Genomic DNA, 16,253 nt, shown 5'->3' on the forward strand with positions numbered 1-16,253 from the left:
GCAATAAGATCTCCAATGTTCAAAACAGTTATGAATTTATCAAAGCATTTCGGTTTCCTTACAAATCTTACTCTTATTATTTTCTCTCATTACTTTATTTATACAATATTACTATTACCTATCTTGATGAACCAATGACTGTGACATGCAAGTAGACAACGCAACAAATGGAATTTAGAGGAAGATGACATACCGGAAGAAATTGTTAAAGAGGTTGAGAATTTTGAGAACAGGCCGAAGTCCAACTTGGACGAGACTGAGATTGTTAGCTTGGGAGATGCAGAAAAGTACTAGTATGTATAACTAAACACCATCAAATTAGAAAGAAATTTCATACACAACTAAGAAAATCACATGTATCACTCCAAAGTTTTAAACAATCACAACATCATCAACATGAAAGAATTACACAACCTTCACATCATGTTTCCATAGCCTTTAGTTGGGCATTTCATACTGTTCCACATAGTTCACATTACCACCACTATCTTGAGCGGAGTCTGATCTCGACCCGATGGCATAGGCCGTCTCCCGGAGATGTTACCAATATTCTATTCACACTTTCCAGTTTCAATCATCAATGCATAATCGCCATGTGTATATGTCATGGCGTCCGATCACGGCCCGATCGGCTAGGATGCCTTACCGAGGCGTTACCATTTTCCATTATTCATCTCACTCCAATCTTTGGTTACACATGTATTTGTTTACCGGCACTTGGGGCCACAATTTTCACATTCCACAATTCACGTTTCACATTGTTCCCATTTTCAACATTAGGTTTGTAATTCAAGAGAGTATGGCACACAAGAGCAAATAAGGTTGTAGGCGTAGATGAGACTTCATGTAAATGGCACAACAACGCACTTCAATTTCAATCTAAGGTCTAAGCATTTCGATACATGATTAATAGTCCTTGCACCTTTTCAAATTATTAAGAATAGCACGTTGATCAATTTGAGACACAGTTTCCACGCATATAAGGTTGCAACACCAAGTCAACTGAAATAGCAATCAGTACAACAATTCAATTTAATCTTACCGTACTCACACAACCAACGATGAAGCTCAATTTCTAAAATACGGGGTTTTAACCATACATACCTCAATAAAGTTTCCTTATTCCTTACAAAATTCCGGAACTTTTAGCACTTCGATCTATGTGTACGAATTACAAATTAAACCGAGAATTAGAGACGAGATTAAGATTCTAGCTGTTTTGAGCATACTATCAAACACTAAAGGTGCATTGTGATCTTAGGCCCTTTTGAGAGAAAATTCTATCATTTTATACCCCAATTGCTTTTTTTTTAGTTCACTACCTCCCAATATTCTATGGTGTGATATGCTTGCAAAAAATTCATTATTATACCCATGAATTACTTCACTAGTAATCCGTTATTGCTAAGCATAGGAATAAGATCTGAGGTAATGAAGTCTTACCTCTTGGGATGAAGATTTAGGTGCCCTCACTTAATTATCTTCAAAGATTTGGCAAGGTCTCATGGAGTAATTTGATGGGAAGCACTTCCCTCTCTAAGACCCTCTCTCTTCTCTCTCTCTCTCTCTCTCTCTCTCTCTCTCTCTCTCTCTCTCTCTCTCTCTCTCTCTCTCTCTCTCTCTCTCTCTCTCTCTCTCTCTCTCTCTCTCTCTAAAAGCATAAGGAAATATGCTCAAAATGAGCTATAACACCGAATATATCGATAAGGGGTCGGGTTTAAAATTTAGAAAATTGGAGCCCCGAGTCAGGTCTGCGATTGCATTTGCAATCGAAAAGTGGAAATGTGGACCGCAGAATGAACCACAAAAGTGCTCCCAAAATCTGAACATTTTGTTTGGGTATGCGACAGAAATGCGGTCCGTATACCCGTTCTATGGTCGCATAATGCACCGCAGAACTTCTCCTTACAAAATCCCATGGAAATTATACGACGACTATGCAGTCCGCATATCGGTTATGCGATCGCATAATGGACCGCATATTTAACCTCAAATTTAACTAACACACTGACTCACTTTGCGGTGACTATGCCCCCTATGCGGTCTGCATACCTGATATGCGACCGCATTCTCGACCGCAAAATTGCACTTCTCTCGAAAACATTATTTCTTGACTTTTTAATGCACTGTTCAATCCAAAGGGGTCCGAAACACGGTGAGCAAGCTCGTCGCGAAGAATTTTAATGAATCCTAACACAGGCTCCAAACATGGCACCACGGGATTCCGGGTTCTGAGTAGGAAATTCACGGGGACTTACATGCGGTCCACATATGAATGTTTTTGTCTTAGCAAAGAAAATACTCCGAGCTGGTTACTTTTGGATGACTATGGAAACAAACTGCATCCAGTATGTCTGAAAGTGTCACCGCTGCCAAATACATGCAGCCATGATAAAGGTGCCTTCAAACGAGCTTAATGCGACAAGCTCGCCATGACCATTCGCCGCATAGGAAATGGATGTTATTGGACCAATCGAACCCGCCGCATCAAACGGGCACAGGTTCATCCTTGTAGAAATTGATTATTTCACCAAATAGGTTGAAGCATCATCTTACCGAGCAGTGACTAAGAAATCCATGACAGACTTTTGTCTGCGACCACAGCCTACAGGCCTCAAATGAACGGAGTCGTAGAGGCCGCCAACAGAAATATCAAGAAGATACTAAGGAAAATGATAGAGAAGCATAAGCAGTGGCATGAGAAGCTATCATTTGATTTATTTGGGTACCACACCATAGTCCGCACATCAACTGGGGCAACCCCCTACATGTTGGTTTATGGTACAGAAGCAGTCATTCCTGCCGAAGTAGAAATCCCTTCCTTGAGGTACATACAAGAAGCAGAACTCGACGATGCAGAGTGGGTGAGGAGTCGTTACAAGAAGCTGGCTCTTATAGATGGCAAGAGAATGAATGTAGTTTGCCATGGTCAGCTTTATCAGAACAAAATATCTAGAGCCTTCAACAAAAGAGTGAAGCCAAGACAATTCCCACCAGGGCAGCTGGTATTAAAGAAATTTTTCCCGCATCAACATGAAGCCAAAGGGAAATTATCTCCCAACTAGCAGGGTCCGTACATGGCTCATCGGGTTCTAACAAGAGGAGCCATCATACTTGCAGAAATGGACGGGGAAGTTTGGCCAAAGCCGATCAATTAAGACGCAGTCAAGCAATACTATATGAAACCTTTATGCTTTCTTTCATGATGTATTCTGAACTACACCTGAACAGATTCTCGTTTAAGTGGTGATACGTAGGCAGCCCCATGTGTTATGTCACAATTCAATAAAATTTTCATTTCCCCCCGCAATTGGAAATTGGGGCAGAATTTTGAGGAGGACCCTTAAAATTCCGAAGTGATTTCAGCTATTCGCCATAAGCAGCCGTCAGAAGCATCAGCCCAGTAAACTGGGGCAGAATTTTGAGGAGGACCCTCAAAATTCTGGAGCAGGAGAAGTTGAAATGTCTTGAACCACGCCGCAGTCGTCGGTTCATCTAAAGAAAACTATTCTGAATTATGTATTTATGTTACATTTTTCTTTACTAAAAACATGCAAGTTTATTTCTAAAATCGCTCTATTTAGCAACACTACCCCAATGATATGGACAGTATCACCAGATCAAGATCGAGCAGGTCAAGCAAAGCCAGCGGGGATACGAACTAACCTTCCCCTTTACAAAACTCACGATTTTCTTTGGATGCGGGCACTTGAGTTGCAAAATCATAAAATATAACATATGCTCACTCACAAAGTTTAGGGATAGTACTCTCTGAACTGTTGCACTTTCTCGCGACTGTTATCCGCACACAACAGTGTACCCAGTAGGCACGATATTCCTAGCTATCACGATACTGCAATCCGCTATCAACTAAGAAAACTCCATTGTCGTTTGCCCTTTTTACTTCCTGCATAAGGCTACCATTCTGCCTTCCGAGACTAAGCTCTGTATCCATCTGCATTTCCTACATTGTATAAGGCTACCATTCTGCCTTCCGAGGTTAAGCTCTACCTCTATCTGCATTATCTTGAATTGCATAAGGCTACCGTTCTGCCTTCCGAGACTAAGTTCTATCTCCCTCTGCATTCTCTACATTGCATAAGGCTACCGTTCTGCCTTCCGAGACTAATCTCTATCTCCATCTGCATTTTTGCATTGCATAAGGCTACCATTCTACCTTCCCATACTAAGAACTATCTCCATCTGCATTTCTGCATTGCGTAAGGCTACCATTCTATCTTCCGAGAACATGCTCTATCTCCATCTGCATTTTCTGCATTGCATAAGGCTAACATTCTGCCTTCCAAAGTTAAGCTCTACCTCTATCTGCATGGCTGAAAGATTACCACCTATACATCTGTATGGCTAAAAGATCGCCACCTCTACATCTGTATGGCTAAAAGATCGCCACCTTTACATTTGCATTGGCTGAAAGATCGCCATATTTACATCCTGTATGGCTGAAAAATCGTCACCTTCTGCATCTCATTGGCTGAAAGATCGCCACCTTATTTACATTTTGCATGGGCTAAAATATCGCCACTTTATTTACATCTTGCATGGCTGAAATATCGCCACTTTATTTACATCTTGCATGGCTGAAATATCGCCACTTTATTTACATCTTGCACAACTGAAATATCGCTACTTTATTTACATCTTGCATCGGCTGAAAGATCGCCACTTCATTTACATCTTGCAGCGGCTGAAAGATCACCACCCTCTGCATCTCATGGGCTAAAAGATCGCCAATCTATCCAAATGGGTCATTGTTCGGAGGCACCATTTTCATAGCCCGAGAATGCCATGCCGTGGCCTAAGGACCCCTTTTATCTTTTGCATATCATTATTCAAAGGCGTCATAGTTCGGAGGCATCATTCTCATAGCCCGAGGGCATTATTTCATGGCCTGCGAATCCCTTATCATACGCTTCAAGGACCAGGACGTCATCCTAATCATCCAAAGACAACATTCATGGTTCGACGAGAATTTGCATCATGTTTAAATTTCCGCACAATATACACTTGTGTTTCTTATTTGTAGGTAAACCGGTGAGCAACGACCGTCTCAGCTGGAGTAGTCCCGCTCCAATTTCCGCAAGCCCAATTAGACCTTAACCGCTCATCCAATTGCATCCTTTCTTGAAAAACCTCTATCGGCATACCTCACCGACGAATTCTGAACTACATATGGCTTGATTCCTGTAAGACCACGGATATGTAGGTAGCTCAGGAACCATAGCACATTCAACCTCTTCAAATCATTTCGTTCGCTCAAAATTGGTCATCATATCTTTACCCGACAACTCTTTCATCCTTCCCGGGTAAAGAGGGGCAACTATTGATACCCAATTTTTCCCGGTACATTTTTTATATGCAAAATACTTTCAAAATAGCACATGTATGCATATATAAGTATTTACAATTTTTTTTATTATTTTCCTTAATTTTAAAGGCTTTTGAAATCAATTTTATTGCCTTAATTTATCAAGAAAAACCTATTAAGTGTTCGAAAAATTGGCATTTTGGTAATTCATTTATTGAATTCTAATATTTATACAAAAATATAGATAAGGTAATTTTCGCAATTTTTTTACAAATTTATTTAGTATTTTAAAGCTAAATTGCATATAATTGCAATATTAGCCTATCTATCTCTCTAACCCCTGGTTATCTCTAGAATCTTCCCCCATCCCCTCCTCTCCGATATATCCTTTTCACCTTCTCCGGCCACCCTCTAACCTAGATCCATAGTGGTTTTACCACCCACCAAGCCACCTATGGCTCCTTACGCCTGGTTAACTAAAGCTCCATAACTCGACCATAAAGGGTTGTGACCAGACCTCTGCCGATTCGAGTTCCACGGTCATCTCCGGCCTTGCTACGGCTTACCATGGTTGTGTGAGCCTGATTCTGACCTCTCCGACTCAGATCGGTGACTTTTCAAAGCCTTTCTCATTTCTAGGGTTCTTCTAAAACCCTAACCCTTCGAGGTTTCTCCGATTCCTTTAGATCCATGGTGTATCTATGCTTCCTTGAGTTTTCAAACGATCTTCCTGACTCTTATTTCAAAAAAACTACTTTTAAAATCTTTCTTTTCTGATCTAGGGTTTTTCTGAAAGTGTTTAAGTGTTTTTCTGACTTTCTTTGTCTTTCATGTGTATTTGTCTCTACTATGTTCTTGTATTTTTCTACCATGTTCTTGTTTGCATCTCTTACTATACTATGTTTTCGTATGTTTTTCTACTGTGTTTTGATATTTTCTTCTACCGTGTTCTGGTATGTTCTCCTACTATATTTTTTCTTTTGTGTTCTTAAGTGTTCTTTCTATTTTCCTTCTGCTGAGCTCTGTTTAAGTTTCTTCTAAAAGATCTTCTTAACCATGTTTCTTCTATAGTTCTTATCAGCCTTTTCTCATTATGCTTCGAATTAGTTTCTTCAATATGTTTGCTTTGAACCCTTCTACTGTGTTTGCATGTTACTCAGGAGTTCTGTTGCTGAAAGAGGCATGTTGGAAGTTTCAGTTCTTTTCTGAAACCTCTAAACATGTTTCGATTCAATTGCTTGCCCTCTCGTCTCTGCTTTGTGGGTTGCTTGAACTAGGGTTTATTTCAAAAAAGACCCTAATTCTTTCAGACTAACTTCGAATCTCTGAACTGAGTTTGGACATCTTTGTTTTCATAAAATTCTGGCTTTTTACTAAACTCTTGTACACTGGATTTTCCTACTGATTTTTCAATGGCAACATCTTCTTTCAACTCAGCATGTTTGTATGCTCTTTATATGTGATGAACCCCCCCTCTAAAGGGGTTTTCAAATTTATGATTAGTTCAGACTTCCTTTTGAATCAGACTAATTGATTTTCCTTCCTTGTTTGTTGATTTTCCTCATGGCTCAACTTAATTTCAAAACCCTTCTCAGCTTTTATGACTTGGTTCATTTATGGATCAGTAATTACAAGATCCTTGACCATTTGATTTACTGGATACTAATTGATTTTCTTACCTTATTTGTACAACCGTGTACTTCAAAATCCTATCCTTAAAATAACCTTTTATGTATTTGCCCCTAATTGCATGTTTTGCACAAAATGTTTATTCAATTTCTTTCCTGAAATGGTTTTTACCCGTTTTGAATCTGAATCCCTTAATTAAAGGGAGTCTTGTGTAATTGATTGGCAATTCTGCCTGATTTTACACTATAAGAGTCACGACCCTCTTCACAGACACAACACACTTTCAAAATCCTTCTGAACTCATACAATTTAATAATAATATTCTCTTCTTGTCTGCACTGTGGCCTGTTTTACAAGACCTACTTCTTTTCTTTACTTGTTTCCCTAAAAATTGGTTTGTCCGGTTTTAATTCTTAGCATCATCACAATGTGTTCATTTACAACTTTTATATCCATGTCTACTGTACTATTTCTGTAAAGTTCAATACTTATGTTAGTATGCTCAAATCTTTCGGCTTGTTTCTGATGTGAATCCTTGCTCCCTACCCCCATTACCCCTATGTGTTTGAGAGTTGTGACTTAAGGCATGTCAATTTGAGTTGTTGCCCATGAACTAAGTTTGAACCAATGGGGTCTTAACCTCTAAGTAAACAGGCTGGAGGGTGTGCCAGCATCTCCCATTGTTGGGTGTGCCCATCAGCCTGCTTTTCTTTTGCTTTTGCAAATTCCCCCATTCCCCTACACCCTTATGTGTACTGATTTTAAGTTATTCCTCTTTTCCCTTTCCCCTTTCAGAATTCTACTTTTGCACTTGCACTCTCTCTTTGTTTATAAGTTCTGGCCCCCTCTTGTGAGCCTTGCCTTGGGACCTTGAGTTTCCTCTGAACTTGGACACCTGAGGGCTGGCCCTTCCACACTGCACTATGTCCTAATCTGGTGATAAATTTTGGTGTAAGCACTGCTCGGAGTTCTTATGAAATTCTTAGGGAACTCTGACACATCCAAATGGGAGAAAAGTTTTATAATATGATCTCTTGGAGTTGGTTTACTTCATATTTCAGACAGGAAGTCTGAATCAGGCTCTCCTTGGTTGTAACTTTTAATTTCTGATGTATTTTTCTTTTTTATGGGCTGTAATAATTTTGTAATAAACTCTTGGGTGGCTAGTGAAAAGGGAGGGATAACTATGTTAAGGGTAGATATCCTGTATATAGGTGTATTTTAGAATTTCTGTACTCTCATATAGATATCCTGCCTATAGGTTATTTCTGAATTTCTACACTCTCATATAGATATCCTACTTATAGGTTATTTCTAAATCTCTGCATTCTCATATGGATATCATACCTATAGGCCACTTCATGAATTCTGCATTCCTCATATAGATACCATGTTTGTAGAGATTCTGCATTCTCTCATATAGATAACATGTCTATAATTACCTGGAAATGTGAATCATGCATATGCATATAGAAAATATGCCTATAGGTCTTTCTGAATCTTGCATATGCATTCTTCATTAGGCAATCATGTTTATAGGTCTTAATCAATCAACCACAATTAGATATCATGTTCATAGGCCTTAAATGAAATTCAGCACCTAGATATCATATTTATAGGATTTCTGCATTTTACCATGTATGTTAAAAGGGGTTTTAAATCAACAACGTATAGAAAGCATGCCTATAGGAATTATTAATCAACTCTGAATTGCTTCACTCGCTTATAAGTCTAAAACCAGCAACAGTGACGCACGCTCTTTTGCTAAAACTCGCCTTTCTTTAATAACAGACGATTTTCTTAAATCAGTATGTATTCATGTTTATTTCATTATTTCTAGAATCAGTAGATATCACGCCTATAGGTCTTCATCCAGCACGTAGGAAAGCCATAGGGTAAACTTATAAACTAAATCAGACTTTTTATCAGCTACAACCAGCAGGTAGGCCTGGTTCAAAACTTCTTAACAAAACTATGTAATAAATCAGTTTGCCTTGACTTTTCAAGTTTTAATCAGACCTTAAACAGTATATGCAAGTCATGCTACATTATGTGCTTTCTTTGGTTTAAAAGAGGTCTGTTTAAGCCCTTTTATTTGTTTAATGCTTCCCCCAAACTTGCTATATGTGTTTTGTTTGTCGTCTTAGTATTTTATCATTTGAAACCACAAATAAGCCCAATACCTCCTCCCTCTAAGATTAGTAGTCCCAAGTACCTCCTAGGCCGATAGGATTGGGGCAGGTAATAGCATGCAATAAGTAAACGAGACCATTCTGCACTTTAATACCTTAACATGGTGGGAAAGGGTAGATATGGATATGATGACCACGGAATAACATCACGTGTAGCCCCTCACTGAGGAGTGATTACCGGATGTTGTGTGGGGTGATCCATATTATTAATAAACCTAGGACCCCCCTTTCCTTTGTTTTCTTTGTTTCTTTTAAACCTTTTAAATCATTTCTTTTAAGAAAATCAACTCTTTTAGTTACTTTTTATTACTTTTGTTTATTTGTAACCATTACGTGAAAATCCCCTCTTATTTGAAGCCTTTATTTGCCTATGTGTTATTTGCACTAAAGTCACAATAATTGCCTGGTCGGGAACCACACTAGTGAATTTTGAGGGGTGCCTAACACCTTCCCCTTGGAATATTCAAATAAATCTCTCTTGGTGTCCTAATGCACTCTAATCATTAGTTGGCGACTCTTCAAACCCAGTTCCCAAAGGGAATGAGTTGTCCTCCCAAATGTCATAAACCTGATTTCGCAAGAAAAAGGGGGCGCGACAGCATGGCGAGTCTGCTGGGGATTCTTAGGCTTTTACCATTTCAAGCTATTGCTATGACTTTACGTTTCTTATGTGCCTTTATTTGTTTAATACCTTTAAGCATTTAATTCCCTCTTCTACTGCAAGAACTGATTTGTCTATTGTTTCTTTCCTTATTTCTTTACTGCTTTCCTTTACTGCACTCCTTTATTACTGTTTTAAAATATTGTAATTATTACTTTATGAACGTGCAAATACGTGACAACTTGTTTTAGTTGTTGCAACTTCATGTTTTCAACATCATATTCCACACATGCCAAACAAAATACCATAGCAACGCTTATAATGAGTGGTTGCGCTCTTCCGATATTATCACCCCCTAAATCTGAAAAAGGCGTATTTGCGGTAAAACCAGTCGATCAACGGTCTAATCAACGGTTTCGTACCTTTCCCTCTTGAGTTGTCCGCTCAAGGGTACCAGTCTAAAACCCCATAGAAACCTTACTCTGTTTAACTATGCATTATGGTCAAACCTAGCCGAGTCAGTTATGTTGTCCGCATAATGACTTTTTAAGATGGCCTTGTCCAAAGTCCACTGTGTTTCCCTAAAACCCAAACGGACAATATCACGTTCTATGCATTTATTTGGAGAACTAAATGCTTTTATGCCAATTATTGATATTTAAATAGTCAAGTCTGGTGGGGGTAGGGTCTTAACACTTTTGTTTTGCAGAAAATGAAGAACGAGGTCCCCAACTTCGGTATGGTTAGCATACCCTCACTCTTGCTAGACTGGTGGAGGAGTCTTCCATCAAATGAGCAAATCAATGAGTGGAAAGAGAGGGCCGCCAAAGCTAACAAAAAGTTGGAATATCTGGAGTACAGTCTGCTGGAATTGGAAGGGAAAGTGAGGAAGAGAGTCACCGACTGCTAGAACGCTGAAGGAAACGAAAGAGAACACATGGCAAATGCATTTCTACTGCTGAACCTACGTGAGCTAGAGGATTTGATTAACGAGAGCATTCAACCTGAGGAAGGTCCTGCTGGGACCAAATAGATAGGAATTTGTTTTTTTCGCTTTATGGATGTAATAAGGCCAATGGCCACCAGTGACATTTTATATCCAGTTATTTAGTGTCGTTTGGGATTCATCTACTTTTATCAATAAAATGAGGCATTTAGCATTCTAAGTTCTCAGAATCAATTTGTCGCTAGGCCTACCTCAGGCACAACGAGGCTCCCCAATTAGGACATGATTTACATTCTTGCACTATGTGTTTAAATATCGCAACATCTTTTCTTTATAATCCTCACTAACTTGTTATCTTTTGTTTTATTTTTCATTTTTATTCCCCTCCCCAAAGGTTAGTTCGTGCACTCTAGCATCGTCATCATATTCTACAAGATCAAAGGGCCCTCCACCCACTCCTACTCCTAGTCCTATCAGAAGTAGGAACAAAGGAGAGATGGAAGATTTGAACAACACCAAAAAGGAAAACTCAACTGAATGGGTAGAGGTCACTCATGGTACTCAAGTCTCCAAAGAAAGTGCGTCCCAATTCGAGCAAAAGCTGTTTAAATTTCAAAAGGAACCTGATTAGGTTCAGAATCTGGCAAACTTGTCATTTTCCCTAACCACTCTAGATATCAATTTTCCAAACGCTCTGAACCCCACACCTCCACAAAATACCCCAAAACCAAAAAACCATCCCACTCCTTACCACCATTGCAATACTTGCCACACATCCAATAATACTCCACTACTCATCTCTGAACCTTTGAACTCTACAGATGACAATTTCCATGCCTACCATAACACCCCCATCTATGTAGAGACCATGCCACACTCTACCCAACCCATCTCAAGAGCACCCGAGTCTGATGATAAAGACTCACTCGTCAGGAACCTGGCTGAAAAACTCAAGAAATTGACTAGCCGAATTTAGGGCATCGAAGGAAGTAAGGGGATTGAAGGGTTGAACTATGAAGATCTTTGCATATAACTGGATGTTGAACTGCCCGAGGGGTACAAACCTCTTAAGCTCGAGATGTTTGGTGGTACAGGGGATCCGAGAGTCCACTTGAGAACATACTGCGACAAGTTGGTCGGAGTAGGGGGGACGACCGTGGATTCATGCCTCTGGGGCTGTAGCGTCAACACTACATCAGGCAGTGAAGTTTGAGTGGAATCACCAAGAGGTGATAATTCACGGCGACTGTATCAATCCTATATACAGTCGGCAAACCATCCCAGCAATTGGAGGAAGAAGGAAGATAGGCGGGGAAACCTATCACCACATCGAGTGAGTCAACGCCATTGACAAAGACAAATGGTGGGACAACAAAATTGAAAGCATATTGAAATGGAGCGGATATGAACCTGGCAAGGGACTTGTCAAGAACCTCCAAGGAATCGCCAAGCATATCAAACTGAAGAAACATGGCACCACTTTTGGTTTGGTATACGAGTATACTTGGGAGGAATTCAACAACTGGTCGCCACCATGGCGCGGGCCATACTACTTGCTGGAACATCCAATACAATATTTGGAGTAGACTTTCCAGCCGACCCATGTTATCTATGGGTTGGAAGAAGAGGAAGCACTGGCAGCAATGAGGAATTTGTTCCTAGAAGATTATGACACGATTGTTGTGTCATCTTCAAGGAGGAGGGGGAGGAAGGCCCTTCCATACAGGCTGTAAGCCGAGGATCATGCCTCAATAATTGGACCATCAGAACCACCAAAGCCTGAAAATCTTCGGGGTAGCAAGCCTGAACAAAGCATCATGCACTATCTTTTATTTTTACTAGTTGATTTTCCTTTCGCATTTTGAATTTTCGCAATAAGATCTTCCAATGTTCAAAATAGTTATGAAATTTATCAAAGCATTTTGGTTTCCTTACAAATCTTACTCTTATTATTTTCTCTCAATACTTTATTTATACAGCATTACTATTACCTATCTTGATGAACCAATGATGGTGACATGCAACGAGACAATGCAACAAACAGACATAGATTCAGAGGAATATGACATACTGGAAAAAATTATTAAAGAGGTTGAGAATTTTGAGAACAGGTTGAAGACCAGCCTGGACGAGACTGAGATTGTTAACCTGGGAGATGCAGAAAATGTCAAAGAAACACGAATCAACGTTCACTTATCACCGTCAGAAAAGGAAGAGTACACAGAATTTCTAATAAAATATGAGGACATATTCGTCTGGTCATATAATGACATGACTCGTCTGAGCACATCTATTGTGGCCCACAAACTGCCACCTAATCCGACATGTCCACCAGTAAAGCAGAAGCTCAGAAAGTTTAAGCCTGATATGAGTCTGAAGATTAAAGAAGAAGTCACTAAGCAGGTCAAAGCTAAGGTTCTCAGGGTAGTAGAATATCTGACATGGTTAGCCAATATTGTGCCGGTGCCGAAGAAGGATGGGAAGGTCAGAGTTAGTGTCGACTACCGGGATATCAACCGGGCCAGTCCAAAAGACGACTTCCCCTTGCCGAACATATACATTCTAATTGACAATTGCGCCAAGCACGAGTTGCAATCATTTGTAGATTGTTTTGATGGTTATTATCAGATCTGAATGGATGAAGAAGATGCTGAGAAAACTGCTTTCATTACACTATGGGGGATGTACTGCTACAAGATGATGTCATTCGAGTTGAAGAATGCAGGGGCCACCTGTATGAGGGCCATGACTACTATTTTCCATGATATGATACACAAGGAGATTGAGGTGTATGTAGATTATATCATCATAAAGTCCAAGAAAGCCACTGATCACATGGAAGATTTGAGGAAGTTCTTCAACAGACTGAAAAGGTACAACCTGAAACTGAATCCCGCGAAATATGCATTTAGGGTTCCTGCCGGAAAACTACTTGGGTTCATTGTGAGTCGCCGAGGGATTGAATTGGATCCATCAAAGGTCAAAGCTATTCAAGAACTGCCGTCGCCAAAGAACAAGAAGGAAGTAATAAGTTTCTTGAGGAGACTCAACTACATCAGCCGGTTCATAGCACAATCTACAATTATCTGTGAGCCTATCTTTAAGATGTTGAAGAAGGATGACGCAACCAAATGGATCGATGACTGCCAAAAGTCCTTCGACAGAATTAAGGATTACCTATCAACACCACCAGTTTTGATCCCGCTCGAGCCAGGTAGACCTCTATTACTCTACCTTCTAGTATTGGATGAAGCATTTGGTTGTGTTCTGGGTCAGTATGATGAAATGGGGAGGAAGGAGCAAGCCATCTATTACTTCAGTAAGAAGTTCACCCCGTACGAGGCTCGGTATTCTGTTAGAGTGCACCTATTATGCTTTGACTTGGGTGGCGCAGAAGTTGAGGCACTATTTCTGTGCCTATACTACATATCTCATATCAAGGATGGATCCTTTGAAGTACATCTTTTAGAAGCCCGTGCCCACTGGCAAGCTAGCCAAGTGGCAAATCCTGTTGAGTGAATTTGACATTGTCGACGTGACTCAGAAGGCAATCAAGGGACAAGCACTAGCAGATCACTCTGCTGAAAATCCCGTGGACAGAGAATACGAAACCCTGAAAACATATTTTCCTGACGAAGAGGTATCGTTCATAGGAGAAGATATTGTAGAATCCTATGACGGTGGAGAATGTTTTTCTAAGGAGCAGCAAATTTCAAAGGAGTTGGCATAGGAGCGGTCTTGGTATCAGAAACCGGTCAGTATTATCCGGTCTCTGCCAAACTCAGATTCCCGTGTACCAACAACATGGCTAAATACGAAGCCTGCATCTTAGGGCTCAAGATGGCTATAGACATGAACATTCAAGAGTTGCTGGTGATTGGGGATTCAGATTTGCTTATACATCAGGTCCGAGAAGAATAGGCAACCAAGAACTCCAAAATACTCCCTTATCTGCATCACGTAACATGAATTGAGAAAGAGGTTCACAAAGATAAAGTTCCAGCATTTTCCCAGATTCCAGAATGAGTTTGTCAATGCATTGGCTACCCTATCATCCATGATACAACATCCAGATAAGAACTTCATTGATCCCATTCAGTAAAGATCCATGATCAGCCAACTTACTGTGCTCATGTCGAAGAAGAAGCAGACGGAAAGCCTTGGTTTCATGATATCAAGGAATACTTGGCAAAAGGAGAATACCCAAAACTCGCAAATTCTACTCAGAAGCCCACACTTTGGAGGTTATCCAACAATTTCTTTCATAGCGGAGGAATCCAGTACAGGAGGACTCCTGATTTGGGATTACTAAGGTATGTCAATGCAAAGGAAGCATCCAGGCTATTAGAAGAAATTCATGCAGGGACATACAGTCCACATATGAATAGTTTTGTCTTAGCAAAGAAAATACTCCGAGCTGTTTACTTTTGGATGACTATGGAAACAGACTCCATCCAGTATGTCCGAAAGTGCCACCGCTGCTAGATACACGCAGACATGATAAAAGTGGCTCCAAATGAGCTTAATGCAACAAGCTCGTCGTGGCCGTTCGCCGCCTGGGGAATGGATATTATCGGACCAATTGAACCTGCCTCATTATACGGGCACAGGTTTATCCTAGTAGCAATTGATTATTTCACAAAATGGGTTAAAGCAGCATCTTACAGAGTAGTGACTAAGAAAGTCGTGGCAGATTTCGTCTACGACCGTATCGTTTGCCGGTTCTGGATCCCGGAGCCAATTGTGACTGATAATGTTTCCAACCTCAACAGTGACTTGATAATAGCCATGTGTGAAACCTTCAAGATCAAACAAAAGAATTCTACAGCCTACAGACCTTAGATGAACGGAGCCGTAGAAGCCGCCAATAAGAATATCAAAAAGATATTGAGGAAAATGATAGAGAAGCATAAACAGTGGCACGAGAAGTTATCATTTGCTTTATTGGGGTACTGCACCACAGTACGCACATCAACTGAGGCAATCCCCTATATGCTGGTATATGGTACAGAAGCGATCATTCCCGATGAAGTAGAAATCCATTCCTTGAGGATCATACAGGAAGCAGAACTCGACTATGCAGAGTGGCTGAACAGTCATTATGAGCAACTGGCTCTTATAGATGGCAAGAGAATGAATGCAGTTTTCCATGGTCAGCTTTATCAGAACAGAATTTCCAGAGCCTTCAACAAAAGAGTCAAGCCAAGACAATTCACACCAGGGCAGTTGGTATTAAAGAAGATTTTCCCATATCAAGATGAAGCCAAAGGGAAATTCTCTCCCAACTGGCAGGGTCCGTAAATGGTTTACCGGGTTCTAACAAGAGGAGCCCTCATGGATGGGGAAGTTTGGCAAAAGCCGATCAATTCAGACGCAGTCAAGCGATACTATATGTAACCTTTATGCTTTCTTTCATGATGTAATTTGAACTACGCCTGACCTGATTCTCGTTTAAGAGGGGATACGTAGGAAGCCCTATGGGTTCGGTCACAATTCAATAAAATTTTAATTTCCCCCCGCAATTGGAAACTGGGGCAGAATTTTGAGGAGGACCCTCAA

General features: G+C 40.3%; 1 protein-coding gene across 1 annotated transcript; it reads left to right on the forward strand.

Annotated features, from left to right (window-relative positions):
- The first annotated feature begins 2,672 nt into the window (after window positions 1-2,672).
- Window positions 2,673-3,065, forward strand: LOC138871486 (uncharacterized). The gene has a single exon (XM_070149367.1). The coding sequence runs from the start codon at window positions 2,673-2,675 to the stop codon at window positions 3,063-3,065; it is 393 nt and encodes a 130-aa protein (XP_070005468.1).
- Window positions 3,066-16,253: the final 13,188 nt, after the last annotated feature.

Source organism: Nicotiana sylvestris, chromosome 6 (genome assembly GCF_000393655.2).
Source record: "Nicotiana sylvestris chromosome 6, ASM39365v2, whole genome shotgun sequence".
In the NCBI taxonomy this organism is placed as follows: domain Eukaryota; kingdom Viridiplantae; phylum Streptophyta; class Magnoliopsida; order Solanales; family Solanaceae; genus Nicotiana; species Nicotiana sylvestris.